The following is an 18,333-nucleotide window of genomic DNA, read 5'->3' as shown; positions in this document are numbered from 1 at the left end:
TGGGGGTGCGGAGACCTCGGGCGTGGGGCGCGTCCGGGGTGGGGAGGGGGGGGGAAGGACACCGCGGGCGGGGGGCGAGTCTGGGGGGGACGGAGACCGCGGGCGGAGGGCGCTTCGGGGAGCTGCGGGAGGAGGGAGGCGGAGACCGCGGGCGGGGGCGCGTCAGTGGGGTGGGGGGATGGGGGTGCGGAGACCTCGGGCGTGGGGCGCGTCCGGGGTGGGGAGGGGGGGGGAAGGACACCGCGGGCGGGGGGCGAGTCTGGGGGGGACGGAGACCGCGGGCGGAGGGCGCTTCGGGGAGCTGCGGGAGGAGGGAGGCGGAGACCGCGGGCGGGGGCGCGTCAGTGGGGTGGGGGGGATGGGGGTGCGGAGACCTCGGGCGTGGGGCGCGTCCGGGGTGGGGAGGTGGGGGGGAAGGACACCGCGGGCGGGGGGCGCGTCGGTAGTGGGGCGGAGACCGCGGGCGGGGGGCAGTCACCCCCTCTACAGGAAACTGGCCCTTGACTCAGAGCGCATCCCCTGCGTCTCCTTGGCAACCAGCCTCGGCCCCACCCCCCTCTGCTCCTCGCGTCTAGAGGAAATGGGCGTGCGTGCGGTGTGCGCTTCCGGTACGAAGAGGGGCGGGAGCGATTGTGAACTGGAGGCGAGCAGGACCAATCGCAGGGGACGGCTGGCGAAGAGCCAATTGCCAGGGCCGGTGGGCGCGGGCGGGGGCGGAGTCTAAGGCGGGGCTGACGAGGCCGAGCCAATCGCGGCGACCCGCAGGGCCGGGGCGGGGCCGGCGCTGGGGCGGGGCCGGGGCGGGCCCGGGGCGGTAGCGACGGCGACGGCGACTGCGGCCCCTTCGGGCGAGGTCTGGGGTCGGGGTCCCGGGTAGCGGCGGGCCTGGCCATGCTGCAGCTGCGGGACTCGGTGGACTCTGCGGGCACGAGCCCCACGGCGGTGCTGGCGGCCGGCGAGGAGGTCGGCGCGGGCGGCGGCGCGGTTGGGGGGCGGCCGGGCGCGGGCACGCCGCTGCGCCAGACGCTGTGGCCGCTCAGCATCCACGACCCCACGCGCCGCGCCCGCGTCAAGGAGTACTTCGTGTTCCGGGTGAGGCGGGCCGGGGGATGCGGCGGAGCGGTTGGGCCGGTCGGGGGGCCGGGGGGGCGGGGTTGGGGGTGCCGGAGGACCGAGAGTGACCCCACCCTCCTCCCGCGCAGCCCGGCACCATTGAGCAGGCGGTGGAGGAGATCGGCGTGGTGGTGCGGCCGGTGGAGGACGGCGACATCCAGGGCGTGTGGCTGCTGACCGAGTGAGCGGGGCGCGCGGGGGCGCGGGGACCGGCCGGGTGGCCTGTGCGCGGGGCGCGCCCGGTGACTCATCCCGTGTGCGGACAGGGTTGACCACTGGAACAACGAGAAGGAGCGGCTGGTGCTCATCACAGACCAGGCGCTTCTCATCTGCAAGTACGACTTCATCAGCCTTCAGTGCCAGCAGGTGGTCCGCATCGCCTTAAATGCGGTGGACACCATCTCCTGCGGAGAATTCCAGTTTCCCCCGAAATCGCTCAACAAGTAAGTCTGTTCAACAGCGAGCCGAGTACCAGGGCCTGTAGTCAGTCCTTCCAAAACCAGTTCTCTGGGTTGTCTTGGGTCTGCCATTTGGGGAAACATAAAAGCCTCAGCTTCAGATCAATAGAAGCAAGAGACTTCCAGACAGCAGGTGCATTAAAAGGAAAACTGGCACAAAAAGAAAGCTATTAGGCTTGTAGTAAAATGAATTTGAGGTTGGTCCATGGAGGCAGACCTGACGTGGCATTCTTTTTTTTTTTTTTTTAAAGATTTTATTTATTTATTTGAGAGAGAGAATGAGAGAGAGAGAGAGCATGAGAAGGGGGAGGGTCGGAGGGAGAAGCAGACTCCCTGCCGAGCAGGGAGCCCGATGCGGGACTGGATCCCGGGACTCCAGGATCATGACCTGAGCCGAAGGCAGTCGCTTAACCAACTGAGCCACCCAGGCGCCCCGTGACGTGGCATTCTTAAGATGGGGGCCAAACTCAGCATTTTACCTCTGGCCAGGAAAGGATTACACGGGTCACGTCAAGCTCTGCTCTAGTTGAATTTTAACAGAAAAAAGTGTGTTGTTTTCATTACAGATGTCACTGAAAGTTAAATGTGAAAACATTTAATGGCCAACTTGCCGAAGTGAGTATTGTGAAACATGAGGAGTCTAGACTTTAGTTTGGTTGAGTGACTTCCGCAGTCCTGGTACAGTTTTGCTGCAGAGGCTTGATCGGGGACTGGAAAGAATGCCAGCTAGCAGTGAGAACTTCTGGACAAAAGACCTAAAGTTGCAAACCTGTCATTCATGTATTCAGCCCACCTACAGAGTCTTCCCATTGCCCATTAAATTGCACTGTGTAAAGATTGGCTTAACCAACACAGCATATTCAGTCTGTCGTATTCAGAGTGTGTGGTGAATCCAGACTGCTGTCACTCTTAGAGCCCAGAAGTTCTTCTCTGCTGGGAAACGTCGTAGGTCTTGTCCTTGGCCATGGAGCAGCTTCCTAACGTCACCCCTCATACCTGACTGGGCTGCCCGGGAGCGCTGGGGCCTGCCGTGTGAAGTCTTCGTTTCTTCTCTGCAGGCGAGAAGGTTTTGGGATTCGCATTCAGTGGGACAAACAGAGCCGCCCTTCCTTCATAAACAGATGGAACCCCTGGTCCACCAATGTGCCCTACGCCACGTTCATAGAGCATCCGATGGCTGGTGCGGATGAGAAGACAGCCTCTCTGTGCCAAGTAAGAGCCGAAGAGCCGCGCCACCCGGCTACGATGGCGACGTCCTAGGTCTGCCCTGCTCACCACGGTGGCCACATGTGGCTGTGGGGCACTTCAGCTGCTCTTGTAAAACTGGGGAAACAAACTTCTAAATTTTAAAAGTTTTAGTTAGCTCATGTTGAAATAGTTCTGTGTGCCCAGTGGCTCCTGGTCAGTGTAGCTCTATGACATGGTCCCTTGCAGCCATGATTGCCTCGGAGAAGGGCCCAGCAGGGCTCTGGGCAGTCTATACTAGTTTACCAGGAGAGGACACCCTGGGGCCCACTTGCCAGCTGTGCACCTTGGCCTGCTTAGCTAGCCTGGTGGGTGGCGGAGGGATTAAGTAGATCCCTACAGCAGAACTGCTCTGACCTGCAGAGGGCAAGGCTCTGTGAGGCTTGTCCTCTGTCCCCGTGAGCACAGGGCTAGGCCTGACATGTCCAGAGAACTACATCAAGAAGGTGAGCTAAGCGACTACAAGGATGTGGCGGGAAAGGCATCCCATCCAAGGGCAGTGACAGGGGCTGGTGCAGAAATGGGTGGGGTTTTTCCTGGTATAGATCACTGATCAGCAACATGTTTTCTCTCTCTTTTAAGTTGGAAAGCTTCAAAGCTATGTTAATCCAAGCTGTCAAAAAAGCCCAAAAAGAGAGTCCTTTGCCGGGACAAGCCAACGGTGTGCTGGTCTTGGAGCGTCCCCTCCTCATTGAGACCTACGTGGGATTGATGTCCTTCATTAACAACGAGGCTAAATTGGGTTATTCCATGACCAGAGGCAAAATAGGCTTCTAGACGCTGCCCACAGGCAGATCTGGGGACTCGGGGTGTCAGGCCAGCTCTGCTGCCCCTGGCAGGGTTGGGGCTGTTAACCTTTCGGGAATCTGAGCATGATTAGAATAGTCCAATGAATTCTATACTCTAGCTGAATCTTGGACATCTGGTAATAGGAGCTACAGACAAAAAGCAAAATGAATCTAGCTGTCCCTGTCCTGGCCGGTATTCCATCTTCTAGAACCTGTTTCCGTGTTTTTCCTGGAGTGTCTGCATTTGGCTTTTCATGGTCCTTCCCAGCCCAGCACTCTAGCATGTTAATAAACGTGTGATCCCACTAGAACCTCCGTGCTAGCACTTCAACCGTGTAGATTGTTCCACCCAGGGAGGTCCCTAAACCCCAGTGCCTGTAGCTGCAAATACCTTTATACTTGGTGTCAAATTTTGTATTTTGAAATTTAATTCATTTTTTTAAAGCTAAATGCAAAAACAACCCAGACTGTTGAACTAAAGGAGAGACAGTCTGCCTCGTCAGCTCCTGAATGAACAGCTGCTTTTGTGTAAATATGTTTGACCTAAAGTCACACTTTTTCTAAAATTATATTGTGTTAATACCTCTGGCATCTTTCCCAGGCCCAGAAGTTTGCAGGAAGTCATTTTTAGACAATTCATTAATTTGAGAGTCACCTTGATATTCTTTGCAAACAGTATGACAACTATGCCTAGTCTAGATTTGTATTCTCATACTCATATTTAAAATGGGGATTGCTTACTTTGCTTTTAAAGAATGCCCTTTTAAAAAAAGGGACCGTATTAGATTCTCATCTCCTATGCTGCTAACCCCTGGCCCGGTGACCGCAGCGCCCATGCAGACCGGAGGCTGTCAGCGTCGCCCTGACCGCGCATGAGCCGTGGCGGCCCACAGAAGAGCATGTCCATGTGGGAACGGGGCACACTACCCATGCACCCACCCGTCCTCGGCTTGCTGGCTCGACCGGGAGCATTTGTCATCAGCTTGAAGTGCTGGCTCACAGGTTTCTTCCTCCATATTTACAACTCTGGTGTAGCTTTAGTCGGCATGGATGTGCTCCAGATGCAGCAGCCTATGAAAATCGAAAGGCTGCTTCCACACCACCTGGGTCTTGAGCCTTCGTTTTTGGTCTTGTAGTAAAGACATTTACAGTCGAACGGATGTCGTTCCTTCTTTGAAGCTGTTAGCTTTGTAAATCTGCCAACTTGCTGTGCACATTCGGGATCCTAAGGAGTTACTGTTCTGGTACAGTTCACTCACAGAAAAGCCCAGATAGTGGTGTACAAACTAGCCTTTAGCCAGGATGACGAGTCCAGGTTTGGAATCCTACTTCCTCTGCCGGCGCCTCTCAGTCCTGGCCGCTGTCAGGAGCACCTTAATTGAGAGGTGGATGGAACTGCTCTGGACAGAAGGCCAGGCCGTACTCCCTGCAGAGCCGACCTTGACCCAACGGCCTTGGGACCTGCATTCCCCCCTCCCCCCCATGTGGCACCACCCCTCACGGTGCTCAGGGCTCCCCTCCCTGCACTCCAGAACACAGCCCATGGGAAGCCCAAGCCCGTTCTCCAGAAACCTCCAGTGATGGGGAATGGAGTCTCCAGAGCAGAGCAGGACATCTGTCTGAGGGAGAAACGGGGTCAGTTACTTTATCAGAAAGTGAACCCAAAACCTGCAACAAACCCGACGGAGTCCTTCCCATGACCCAAACCTTTCACGAACACAAGCGTCAGCCATTTTATGAATTAGCAAATATTTATTTAAAAAAAATTAGTTTCATACCATACATATTTACAAAAACGCTATAGAAAAATAACAGCAAATCATTCCCTCTGGGCCAGCTAGAGCAACTCCCCAGTGAAGCCCGTCCCTTCTCCACAGCCGGCACGTGCCAGGCATCCCGCCTGGTCTCACCCGGGCCTGGGTACACACAGGCCCTATGTGTGGTCACCGGGCCGGCCAAAGGCGGTGCCGACTCTCTCCCCGGTCTCCAGGAAACACAGACAGAAGTGGTCCTTACTGAGCAGAGCCAGTGAGTCCCCGCTGAAATGCCAGCACAGGGAAAGCACCTGAAAGTCACCTGGACAAAGACAGGCGGCCAGAGGGTTAAAGGTGAACGTGGCCCCACATCCCGCGGGCAGAGGACAGGCCTGGAGAGACCCAGCTCCGGCCCCACCGCTCAGCTCGGGGGCCTCCTCACATGGCCTAGAAGCTGCGAGCGGCAGGACTGGGCTAGGTGTGCGTCCCGGGGGCCGGCCGTGACGCTTCCCCGAGGGTACGGGCCGCGACTCCCACCTCACGCTCGAGGCAGTGACGCAGTGAGCTCCCACGTCACGCGGGGCGGGCTCGGCCGCTGGGGTTCCGCCTACGGCCGCCCGCACAACACAGAACCCTGCGCTCACCTTCCCCCGGCACCTGCACCGACACGCAGCCCGCCGGCGACCACAGGTACACCTTGCTGCCTCCCGTGCAGATGGCCAGCCGGGGCTGCTGGGGGTCCCACTGGAAGGAGCGCACCGGGCACAGCTGCTCGAGCACCACGAAGAGTCGCAGCTTCTGTATGTCCCAGATCCAGACGGCGTTCGGGACGCTGTCTGAGGAGGAGAGACGTGGATGGGCCCTGGCGTCGTCGCGGCGCACGAAGGGCAGCCCCGACCCGCGGGCGCCACACTCCCCCCCGCCCCCGGGCTCAGGGCCGCAGGCAGGCCTGACCACTGCTGAAAACCTGTCCAGAGCGGGCCCGCCGGGGTGGCGGCCGCCCCTGTTCCCTAGCAGCGTCGACCTCCGACTGCCCTGCCCGACCGGGCTGCGCCTCCGCAAGCTTCCGCGGCACGGCGACCCGGCACCAGACGGGGGCACGCGGCGCTCCGGGCAGCCCGGTACCTGGCTTCCTCCTCCCAGGGTCTGGGCGCCGGGGCGCAAAGGAAAGCGTGAGCGGGCCCGCAGCCACTGACCGCTCCTCGTCGCCAGGAAGTAGTTGTCCGGGCTGAAGGCGAGCGCGCCCACGCCGATTCTCGGGTTCGCTCGGTCAGCGACGGGCTTCACGGCCTGCAAGGGCACTGGCGCCGAGGCGACCTCGTCTGCAACATTGAGGGGCGGACGCTGCGGGCAGTCGCGGGGCGCGCGTGGGCGACGCCGCGTGCGCGCGCGGGGCAAACGCTCGGCAATCGGGGCGGGGTCCCGCGGCGGGGCGCCCGCACGCGCGGGACAGGGGCGTGCGGGCACTCCGCCTTGCCCTCCGTTTCGCCGTACGCCCCAAACTGCTCTACAAGAAAGCCTCCAACCACATCGTAGAACCAGCAGCAAAAGGGTCAGAGGAGGACGAAGGCCAGGCAGGCAGCTGTGCTCGCTGTGTCCAGGCTGCCCCACCGGGGGTGCGGACGCCGCCCGGCCTGCTGGCTGCTCCCGGCCCCCCTCTATCCTCAAGCCCGCGGGACGCCCTCGCTGCGCCCGCTGAACCGACGCGGGGACTGAAGCGCAGCCAGCGGCCGGGACCCACAAGCAGCTCGGCAGCGCCAGGCCAGGCCCCTGACTGCTCCCACCCCCTTGGCTGACCCGAGGGCACTCCACCATTCCTTAAAGAAATCACCCGCAGAGCACCGCCTGTCAGATTGGGATTCGCAGCGCTTCAATGCAATCAACAAACATTGCCCCTGCTCTCCTGATCCGCGGGTGGAGGGACACGGCTGGGAGGTGTTACAGGAAAGGGAAAGTGTGTACCTAAAAAAACCAATGTCTGGGGACGCCTGCGTGGCTGGGTTGGTTAAGCCTCTGCCTTCGGCTCAGGTCATGATCTCAGGGTCCTGGGTTCAAGCCCCGCGTCTGGCTCCCTGCTCAGCGGGGAGCCTGCTTCTCCCTCTGCCCCTCCCCTGTGCGTGTGCTCACACTTTCTCTCTCGCAAATAAAAAAAAAAAGAACATCTGAACTCTACCTGGACAAGTGGGATTCTCTCATAAAAAAGAAAAGGAGAACAAAGTGAATGACCCCCGCCCTCTGCGCTCACATTTGCTCTCCGTGGTGGAGGCTGGGCCGGCCGCTGCTCTGGGCGGGGGGAAGGCAAGGCGGCCCAGTGCCAGCCGCGGATTCTTCTCAGCTTCCTTATACACGACCTGGAACACACGACAACCACCCCGCTCAGGACAGGTGGGAGCAGAGGCGGTGACAGCACCAGGCAACAGTGACGCCTGACCTCATGGCAAGGCGTGCCGTTCCCGGTGACAGGACAGAGACGCTGGCCCAGCAACACCCGCTCCCTCGTGGGCGTTCTTAGCGCCCTCAGGGTGTGCTGGCGGCATATAAACCTGCATCACGCGACCGGCCACTCGGCAGGTAACGGACACAGGCCCAGGGAACGAGGGGGCATCTGTGGCCTGAAGCCTGACAGACCTGTGCCCGAGGTGACGGAGCCCCCGCCCGCCCTACAGCTTTAGAGGGCGCTGGGGCTGCAGGCTGGAAGGGCCTGCAGCACTCTCCCAGGCCTGTATGGCCGGCCTGCTTGGACTTGGCCTCCTACAACCTCCTTGCCTGCACCTCCAGCCCAGTCCTTCCTCAGGACCTCCGCCTGAGCCTGACTTCCCCAGGTACCCCTCCCGGCCTTCCTTCCGTCTCTACTCATGTTTCTCATCCGTGGGCAAGCTCCCCAAGGCCAGGGTCTGTCTGTCCCCTGCTGTGCTGCCCCCGCTCCCAGCGCCTGCCTCAGGATCTTTGCACTTCTTGTCCCCGCTGCCTGAACAGCTTCTCCCTCAGATCCTGTATCACTTCTTCCCGGCATCTGACCCCGTGATCCCTCAGCAGGCCGCCTGTCCCTGCCTGCCCCAGGGACACCCACTGCGTACTTTTTGGTCTGCTTCTCCAGCCCCAGATGCTCAGTGCTTGCAGGCAGGAGACCCTGGTTACTGTGCCGAGAGCAGGGGCAGATCTGAGACATCTGGGGAGGGGGAGGGATAGGGCAGGGACACTGCTTCCAATCCTCTGAAATGTTACAGTGACAGAAGTTTCTAGTGATGTAAGTACCTACATCACAACCAATACGTAAAGTGAAAAAGCGGTATTTTTCTACCTCCCTTCCCCAAATATTGCTCTGAGGGCAGCACGTATTCCAGACTTACTATTTTGGGATTATTCACGGTCGCTGGATGCCCAAACTCTGTGATCATTTTCCAAGTCACGTGATTAAGAATGCGCACCTGAGGAGAGAAAGTGCGCGTGGGAGCCCGGTCCGCGCTGTGCCCCGGGTCACCGCGTGCGCTGCTCTGTCCTCACCTTCCCGTCATAGCTTCCGACCGCCAGGAACTGGCTGCTGGGGCTCCAGGCCACAGACTTGACGCCCAGGGACCACTCGTAGGCACAGTAGGCAGACAAGAGCCGGCCATCCAATGAGTAGAGCAGGACCTTGTACTGGAGGAGACACCACGGCTGCGGGGACTCACACCGACCTGAGCCCGGGAAGGACACAGACACCCGCCAGTGGGACTCGGACAGTGAGTGGGAAGTCGGAGGGAAGACAGGCCCTCCTGCCGAGGCGACAGTGGGGACCTTGGCCACAAACCTAAGGACTTTCTGGTCAAAGGACTGCTGCTCAGCGTCGGAGCCCGGGAAGCTAACCGAGCCACCACATTCGCAAAGCATCAAGTAAACACAGGTCAAAGCACTTAAAACACAAAGGGTCTACCTGGTCCCTTTCTATACCTCCAGACAGGTGTCCCACACGGCCAGCACACAGCCATTTGGGGCCCACTCAATCCCTGCGAGGTCCTGGGTCTCCGTATCAAAGTGCTTCCAAAGGCAAGAGGGAGAAACAGATAAACAAATGCACAATTTATAATTGATGTTTTTATTTAACACATTTAATATTTAATTTCCTTATATAAAATGGACAAAAATATCTACAGCTCTGTCCTTCTGCAATTAAAATCCTGCCTGAGCACCGAGGAGGTCCCAGGCTAGCCAGAACGTGGCTGGAGCCCACCAGGCAGGACAGGGCCCAGCACGGCCCCTCACGCTGCCTGCCCCACGCACCCCTCTCCCTCCTCTTCCTGCCTGGCTCAGCCTCACTCCTGTAAGGCCAACTCAGGCAAGATCGTGCCAGAACACTCCATGCCCGCTGGATGAGGTCTCCACGGTGCTCTGATGGAACGGGCATTCCCACTGCAGAGGCTTCTCTGCACCCGCCCTCCCGCAGATGTAAGCCCGGCCAGGGCGGGGCTCTGCACCCCGGGCTGCTCGGCACCCTGTCACCCTGGCGTCTCGCCCAGAGCAGACACTCCTCCTCATACAGCAACATACACGCAAATCCCACGGCACATCACGCCCCCCACACCCCGGGCGGGCCCATTCGCCGCCCTCTGGAGCGAGGCCATGACGCGGCCGCACACTGTCCCCAGGTGCCCTGGAGCTGCCAGGGACCCACGAGTCAGCTGCCCGCCCGCAGGACCGCCGAGCGCCTCCTACCCGCAGGAGCTGCCAGTCGCTGCAGACGAAGACGCTCACGTGGTCCTTGCAGTCCCGCCGCTCGGCCAGCGCCATGTAGCGGCCGTCCCGGGTGAAGGCAATCCCTGCCGAGAGGAAACGGGCCTGCTGTCCGGGGCCGAGGAGGAGAACTCACACTTTCAAGGAGGCATGAGAAGCGGGAAGCAGAGGTCGCAGGAAGGCACAGGCCCACGCCGCCCACAGAGGAGCTGAGCTGAGCGCGCAGGGACCCACAGTGGGCTCCACCGTCCGGCTGGGCTGCTCCACATACACCCGCAGAGCCCGGCTGGGATCTGTGAGGAAACCGAAGAACCGGACCCCCGAAGAACCACAGAACATCACTGAAAAATGCAGCTTACATCTCACGACACCCTACGGATTGTTATTTAGAAAACCAATCGTAGGGGACTCTGCTGGTTTAAAGTCAGCTTGTCATTACACTTCCTATTTTCACTTTTGAATTTAATTACTTGGAAGAAGTAAATTTAAGGTAAGAATTTGCAAATAGACTTTGGTTGAAAATGTTAATTTTCCAGTTCTGTGTGAGCCTGGAAAAAAGCCCTGGGCCACATCTCACACTTCATGAGCCAGAAGAACACACAAACACCTGTTGCTTCCACTCAAGAAATGTGTATGCTATCTGGAGAGACACTGAGATTCCAGTTATAAAAAGATAAAAAATGAACGTGCAATTGCATTTCATTCAAATTAAAGTTCTAAATTGCTAATGACAACAGAAAAAAGGAAAAATATTCAAATTACGTAAGGTTCTGCTTATTAAACGAAAGACACATCACTGCACATTCAGGAACGGGTACCCACAGCTCCCAGCGGTGGCGGGCCAGGTGTGCAGAACCTTCCCGAGGCTGCCTGGCCACACTCTCTCGGGCACAGAGATCACAGGGCTGGCCGCCAGGAGGCCTAGAGGCTTGAAGTTCAGAACTGGAGTGGGGGGGAGGGTCCCGGGAGAGGCATGAACTGAAGGGAACTGGGCCCCAGTCCTACGACAGACAGAGGGAAGGGGACCACGTGTAAACCCTACTTCTTTGAGGCCCTTTGATTCTCTCTTGAAAGGGGAGTCCTTGTCCTCTAGAAACACACGTGGGAAGTCACAGACGAAGCATTAGCAGGTCTGGGTGCAGAGAAAAAAGCCTGGCTCTGCGCTGATATGCTGCCAAGGCTACTTTTGCCCATGAATTCTCTGTGATAAAAGAGGGCACCCCCTCCCTGAACCAAAACTACAAAAAATGGCTTTCAAATCAGCTTCGGCCGACTCACCCTGCTGACAGGCTTTAGGATATTTGATGTAAGACACAGACTTTGTGCACAAGGACCAGACGGTTATCCGCAGCTGTTGAGGAAAAGGGGAAAGAAAACAGCATAGATTTAGCAGCTGCCGAAAGACCACTTTAAGCCTCCCACGGTCTCCTACTCAGTGACCCAAGTAAGCGGTTTGCTGGAGAATTAAAAATAGTATAGTTCCAGTATAGTTTTCTTCTGAGTTGACAGTTGTGAAACTTCACGTTCTTGGTATTCGGTTTTCATTTTCTATTAGGTGAGTGACACAAGGTCAAACATAAGTGCACTGTAGTGTGAAATTTCAAAAGGCAGTTTTCCTCTTGTAACAGACCTGCAGAAGCTCTGCAGTCTGAGAAACACATTCATGTGGGGGCGCTGGATGGGTCGCTGGGGGTCCCCAGCACTGAGGGAGGTCGACCCAGTTCCTCCTGTGCCTCAGCAGACTCGTGAGCAGGAGGGGGCGGCGGGACCGCCCGCACGGTGGCCATGCCGCAAGGGCTTATGGGGGTGACTGCTGTGAAAACACGAATTAAAGCCACAAGGAGACACCACGCCACAGCACAGACTAATAGCAGAAACCTGGAATGGCGAGTGTCAGTGAGACTCAGCACACCTGAGCTCTCACCTCCAGGTCGGTGGCTGGGACGCAGAAGGGCACAGGGGAGGCCAGTTGGCAGCTTCCTAAAACTGTCTGCGGGCACCTCCTGGCACCCAGCCCCGGGGCCTCCCCAAGAGCAAGGAGACGTGCGCAGACACGCTCCCGTGTGCGCGTTCGCAGCAGCTTTGCTCATCACAGTGCACACGGGAACCAGCCCAACTGTGTGTCCCAGGGCAGGTGGAAAGCAAATGCCCGTCCCCGTGCAGCACGGTGGCGCCCAGCTACTGGGAACGAGCCACGGATCCCCCCGACGACAGCGCGGGGCCAAGTGGCAGCCACCCGCATGCCGCGGTCCCGCTGACGGAGAATGTGGCCACCGGGGCCGGCATGGGGGCCGACCGGGCGTCCCTGTCCCCGTGGTGCGGGCACCTGAGGGGTGGGTGTACCGCTTACGGCAGTTAATTGGCTTTGTGGATATGTAGGACAAAGTCTGTCCGTTTATTTTTTTGAGGCAAGGACACGGAAAAGTGGAAAGTAACAGGACTGAAAAAGACAAAGCACAAGAGCCCAAGCCAGAACGTGGTCGTGCAACGCCAACAGCCACCAACACGGGCCGTGAGGCAAGAAGATCCGTGAGAGATAAAGAACAATGATGCACAATATAGGTTCAGGGCATCGTGACGCAACAACAGTCCTCACTGAGAGCAGCGAGTTACAGAGCCTCCCAAGTACGTTCAAAAACCTGACAGAATGAGAGCAAGAAAGGCGGACCAGTCCCGTCCGATGCTGACACACCACAAACCCCAGTGACCTAAACAGTGTGCAACTGGCACATCGATGGACCAACAACCAAACAGGAATACAAATCGGAAATGTGCAGGGCACCTGGTGGCTCAGTCGGTTAAGTGTCCAGCTCTTGGTTTCGCTCAGGTCAGGATCTCAGGGTCATGGGATCGAGCCCCGAGTCTCACGTGCTCAGTGCGAAGTCTGCTTGGCATTCTCTCGCCCCTCTCCCTCCCCCTCTGCCCTCCCCTCACTTGTGCTTGCTTTCTCTCTCAAATAAATAAATAAATAAATAAATAAATAAATAAAATCTACTAAAAATTTTCAAAAAAATCAGAAATGTTCTGTAAACACAAAGAAACTCAATTCTTGATAAACACTGTGGGGGAAAAGATCCCCACCTCACCCCACACACCATTATGGACTCCACATGACCCTGATTCATGTCTTTAAATGAAGTGTGAGAGTGTATGGATGTGTAAAACAAGATACGAAAGCACTCGACCTCACTAACAGAGAAATGATAATTAAAACCAAAATGCAACAACACTACAGCTCTGCTGGGTTGGTAATCGTTCGAAACCCTGATACAAATACTTTGGAAAGTTGAATGCCATCTACCCTAACTAGGCAGCCCCCAGATTACACCCGAGACCGGGCATCTCAACACAGGACATGTACAGTAGACTCTCAGCAACGAGGTGGGTCCCAGCACCTCGAATGCCCTGCAATAGCAGAGTGGCCTGATTTCTCCGAGGAGGGATGGAAGAACGCGCCATACCTTCCATGTGGATGAACTGAAAACCACTGAGGGGAAACAGAACCAGCACAGAATAGAGGATGAATTCATGCACATAAACTTTAAACAAATGCAAACCAAACAGCAGTGTGTACACGCGTGTGTATGTGTATGCACACGCCGGTCTTCCCTTCTCACACTCCTGGAATCTTGTCCAAAGGGCCCACAGTTTCTTTGTCATATGGATGTACACGAGGCCGGGAGCCCATGGAACGTGCCCATCTGGAGACTGGATTCTGCCCCAAGAATTCTAATCGTGAAGACTGTCGGGCAAGGCCACATAGATAGTTCAGATCACCATGTCCGAGAACTTCGAGTTGTGAGCATCTTTAAAAGGTCAGCGTCTGCACCACGGGGAAACCAATGCCCTTTGTGTCCTGCTCACTCTCCAACAGCCTGTATCAGCAGAAACCACATTTAAAGCAGGTTTTCAAACTGAAGCAGCCATGTGAAGCCACATGGCCGACCGAAGCGGCCGTCCCCGCACGGCTGGATGCAAACCTTATCCCAGATGACGCCAAAGTGAAAAAGACCGGAAAACACTGGAGAACACCCACAGGGTCACTCCGCGTCCTCATGGCTCCCTTGCCACATGCATGCACTGGGCAACTGGGAGCCCAGGCCTCAGATGGCCCTCAGGGGCTTCAGGCCCAAACACTGAGTTATAACACCCCCTCAAAGACACATCATTAATTCATGCATGTTTCTACACTGGAAACAAACAGTGCCGACACCAAAGACCTTCTACCCTAACACCTTGTATTTGCCAAATTCCCTAATTTTATACATTCATGAGGCATACTTATACTGGTCCCAGGATTTATTACCAGATTTCAAACACCCGTGTCTGTACGTGGAGCCCCAGCGCAGTGCCAGGGCCCAGGGGGAGCGCCAGCGTGGGAAGAACAGAAGGGCGAAGCAGTGACTGATGGTCACAGGTCAGGCAGCTGAACGGAAAAACGGAAGCTCGTTCACAAGGAAGCCCACCTTCTACTGTCAAAGTAAAGGCACTGTTTAAATCCTTAAAAATGTAATTGAAGAATTTTTTAAAAATCTGCTTTATTTTTCTTTAAAATTGGGCAAAAAGATTATGTAACGACACGATGCGATGCTAACACTCCAATGACTTAAGACACACCTCTTTCTCTAAAATTCACCCACTTTACCGCTACCGGGGGATTTCAGGAGAAAGGGATCAGTGCCACGTGCCTGCGCACTTACGTGGAACTCGGTGGTGTTGAGAATGTGGCGGCCGTCGGGGCTCCAGCACGAGGCCACCAGCCCGGCCGAGCCCTCGTCGATTCTGCAGTGCCAGTCCGGCTGCTCCAGGGACCACACCTGCATTTGCAACACACGCGAGTGCAGAACCACGACAGGTCAGCCCACGGACCAAGCCGAAACACCGCTCACGACACAGGGCATCTTTCCAAATCTTTCCTGAGGAGGGGCCGGGGCCTGCTTGCGGCACAAAGCCACACTGCTATGTGACTTCACTGTGCTGAGTTTTAAACCGTTTATTCCCTTTGCCAGCCCTAAGGGCTCCTGTAGGGAGACTTTAGATCTGTACAGAACACCACATCTACTGCTTCCCAAAACCCGTGATGTCCAAGCTGCTACACAGCTGTCTATGAATACTTCCTGTTACAGAATTCTATTTGCTTACAAATTAAGAATATCTAAGTGTTTTCTTGTTTTGAAAGTACCTAAACCGTTAAAACAATTATAATTTTAAGAGAAAACTGGCTTTGAGCTACACTGCCCCCTTTTCTCCCCACCAAACTATAAGGGTAACAGAACACGAGCGCTCTGTCCAGGCTACCCTCTGGGAAGGCCTCCCGGCTCCGAGCCCTGCGGGCAGCGCACCTGCACCAGCCCCCGCTTGTACATGGCACACAGGATGAACAGGGAGTCCGCTGACCACTCGATGTGCTGGATTTGGTCCAGGCATGTGTACAGCTGAAGGATCTGAAGGGTGTTCACATCCCGGATCACTAAGCGATACTGGACACAAGAAGCCTAGAAAGGGAAAAGAGACCCTTGATGGTCTACAATCTAAAGGAAGGGAGACTTCAGGATATCTGCACTCCCCTCCGTCCAGGAATTCCATTTCCTTCTCTCCTTTCAGACGCATCTTCTATCTGGACGGCTCATGTTCACCGACTCTATCACCCACTTGAAACAGAAAAGAAGTTCACACAAGGATACAGTTGAAATATACAAAATATGTGTTAAAATTGTTATGTTCCAGGGTAAAGTAGACGAGTCATTTTCTACGCCTTTCCTACTTACACATTAAGAACTCAAGTAGGAAGCAGCATGAGACGAGCTCTTCTGTGAACTAACCAAGGGCTCTGCTGTTTGGGGCACCTGCAGACAAGTCATAGGAAGTGAGGAGGGAGGTCTCGGGGTCCTCGCTGAGAAGGACGATTGAGACATAAGGATGCCTTGCAAACGCTCACTTACTTTGAGGTAACAGAACATACATACTAGTCTCTGCCCCCGGGCCCTGACACGGGACACCTGAAGCCCTTGAAACCTCCTGGGCGATAGGAGCATCTTTTGTTCTAACGAGGCAACTCTACATGGGTTTCCTGGTCACCAGAAATACCAGCTATGATTAGAATCTTGGAATTTTCAGCCCCACCCCATCCTCCAGAGGGGAGAGGGCTGGAAATGGAGTTAACAATTGGTCATGAGGAATCCTCTGTAAAAATGCCAACAGTGTGGGGGTCAGAGAGCTTCTAGGCTGGTGAACACACCCACATAAAGAAGGTGACGCACCCCACGCCATGGGGACAGAGGCTCCTGCACCCCAGACCCTCTCACACCTTGTCCTATGTATTTCTCCATCATCTGGCTGGTCACCTGTGTCCTTTATCATATGTTTTGGCACACTGGCAAATGTAAGCCAGTGTTTCCCTGAGTTCTGTGAGCCACTCTGGCAGATTAACCCAACCTGAGAGGGGGATGTGGGAACTTGTAGCCCGGTGAGTCTGTGGATAAGCTGAAGGCCTGCTACTATGGCTGGCATCTGATGCGGGGTGGGTACTGTCCACCTGTTGGTCTCCAGGCAGATCGTGCCAGAACTGACTTTAGTTGTAAGACACCCAGCTGGTATCCTGGAGGCTCAAAGGAGACGTGTGGGATGAGGACTATGCTTTCCCAGCACAGGAGGGAAAAGCAGGGGTATTTTTCTTACAGCTGCACTGCCTTATTCTGAATACTGCCTAGGAACATGTGTAAGTGTCAATACTGTTTTCCTGAAGACAGTTTATGGCCATGGTTGTTAATAATACCCATATCTAAGCAAATAATTTGAGTTTACTTATCTGCTGACTATAGATTATATTACAATTTTAAAATGAACAGCTGATTTTTAATGTTAATTGCTTCCTTCTTGTCCTTATCAAGATCAAGCTAATCACTGGTTTGTGTTCTATGAACTTTCATCTTAAAAAGGCCTCATGAGTTTTCCTTGTCAAAAGGAGAGGGGAGGGCAATTGCGGATTAGAACACGGGTCACACTGTAGCTTTGTGATCAGTTACAATGAACTCCTTATGAAATGGAATATCTGTATCAATACTTGTGAAACCATGTCAAATCTGTTGCAAGATATTAAAAATGGCAACACAGACCTACTTTCTTCAGGATTTAGGATAGACCTTTGAAGAACATGATTCCAGTAACATTATAATCAAGTGTCTTGCATATTTTCACCAGAGTCTAGAAGCCAAAAGAGCAACAAAAAGAAAGCAAAGTAATACAGTCTTTCTTTCTATAATTTACTGGGATTTTCATAAATGATTTTTTAAAAACTTAATTTATGGGGAGCACTTTGAAAAATATACCAAGGTTTCTGGGGTGAACTTTAAGCAGAAGACATTATGTATTTTGTAGCTGAATGCTAATTTATGTGATTTACAATAATACATCTATAAAGGAGTTATATTCTCAAAGAGCTAGACAAATAACAGGGATGTTAGTAAGGCTCAATCTGAGAAAGAATCATGAAGCATCAGTCAGTTCATACATAGAACTAAGTACACTTTTATAAGGCATGATTTTTTTCTTAATGGATTTCCAATGTCAATTATCTCCCCCCTACTGCCTCCCCCACCCCAGATTCCGAGGACATACATTGATGATATTGGTCTATTTCAAAACTTACATTTCCCGTACAGAGTAACTCTGATTTTAGCACCATTCTATCACCCCAGTAATGAACAGCTCAAGTCCTAACAGCTCAAATAAATAGCAGTGCAGACAACTCCATTTATCTGGGCACAGATTGCTATTATTTCAATCACTTCTTTGGCATATGGTAGAGGCAGGTGAAGAGGGCAGGAAAAGACAAAGTAGCCACACTAATGCACCAGATTACAGCCAACAGAATCATATATTTGCCTTTATGTGTCAAAATAACAATGAACTGATACCCTTGTATCCTCAAATGTGTGAAGACAGCATTGCCATTATCTGCTTCTGACAGATGGAAACTGAGGTGCAGGGAGGCTGGTACCTGCCCAAGTCTGGTTCCTGGGGCTCCTGCTTGGAGCATCTGCCCAAGTCCTCTGCCCTGAGTCCCTGCTCCAGATATCCACCCAGGTCACCTGCACTGAGCCCCGGTTTGGGATATCTGCCCCAGTCCCCTGCCCAGGACCACTGCCTAAGTCCCCTGCCCCAAGCCCCTGCTCTAGTATCCACCCAGGTCACCTGCCTGGAGCCCCGGCTCGGTATATCTGCCCGGTTCCCCTGCCCCGGGCCCCTGCTCCCAAGACCACAGCC

General features: G+C 55.0%; 2 protein-coding genes across 3 annotated transcripts in view; one reads left to right on the top strand and one right to left on the bottom strand.

The window, feature by feature from the left end:
* The first annotated feature begins 823 nt into the window (after positions 1–823).
* Positions 824–4,760, top strand: TPRG1L (tumor protein p63 regulated 1 like). Its single transcript, XM_035019955.1, has 5 exons — positions 824–1,092; positions 1,203–1,294; positions 1,380–1,556; positions 2,630–2,783; positions 3,399–4,760. Exons 1-5 carry the CDS (start codon positions 892–894, stop codon positions 3,591–3,593), a joined length of 819 nt encoding a protein of 272 aa, XP_034875846.1. The 5' UTR covers positions 824–891; the 3' UTR covers positions 3,594–4,760.
* Positions 4,761–5,083: 323 nt separating this feature from the next.
* The window catches only part of WRAP73 (WD repeat containing, antisense to TP73), a 13,550-nt gene continuing 300 nt past the window's right edge, over positions 5,084–18,333 (bottom strand). Inside the window, exons 2-12 of one of the 2 annotated variants that reach the window (XM_035019953.1) lie at positions 15,411–15,563; positions 14,769–14,885; positions 11,347–11,419; positions 10,051–10,154; positions 9,289–9,375; positions 8,863–8,997; positions 8,709–8,786; positions 7,604–7,709; positions 6,555–6,680; positions 6,003–6,194; positions 5,089–5,680 (exon numbers count right to left, since the gene is read on the bottom strand). In XM_035019953.1, coding sequence (XP_034875844.1) covers positions 5,538–5,680; positions 6,003–6,194; positions 6,555–6,680; positions 7,604–7,709; positions 8,709–8,786; positions 8,863–8,997; positions 9,289–9,375; positions 10,051–10,154; positions 11,347–11,419; positions 14,769–14,885; positions 15,411–15,563 — 1,314 coding nt within the window. In that variant the 3' untranslated portion in view covers positions 5,089–5,537. Of the gene's footprint in view, positions 5,681–6,002; positions 6,195–6,554; positions 6,681–7,603; positions 7,710–8,708; positions 8,787–8,862; positions 8,998–9,288; positions 9,376–10,050; positions 10,155–11,346; positions 11,420–14,768; positions 14,886–15,410; positions 15,564–18,333 lie in introns of both variants that reach the window. The other variant, XM_035019954.1, reaches the window with a different exon arrangement.

This window comes from Mirounga leonina, unplaced genomic scaffold, assembly GCF_011800145.1.
Source record: "Mirounga leonina isolate KUSES-001 unplaced genomic scaffold, KU_Mleo_1.0 Mir_173, whole genome shotgun sequence".
Lineage (NCBI taxonomy): Eukaryota > Metazoa > Chordata > Mammalia > Carnivora > Phocidae > Mirounga > Mirounga leonina.
The sequence above is the reverse complement of the archived record's forward strand: the minus strand, read 5'-3'. Positions and strand labels throughout refer to the sequence as shown.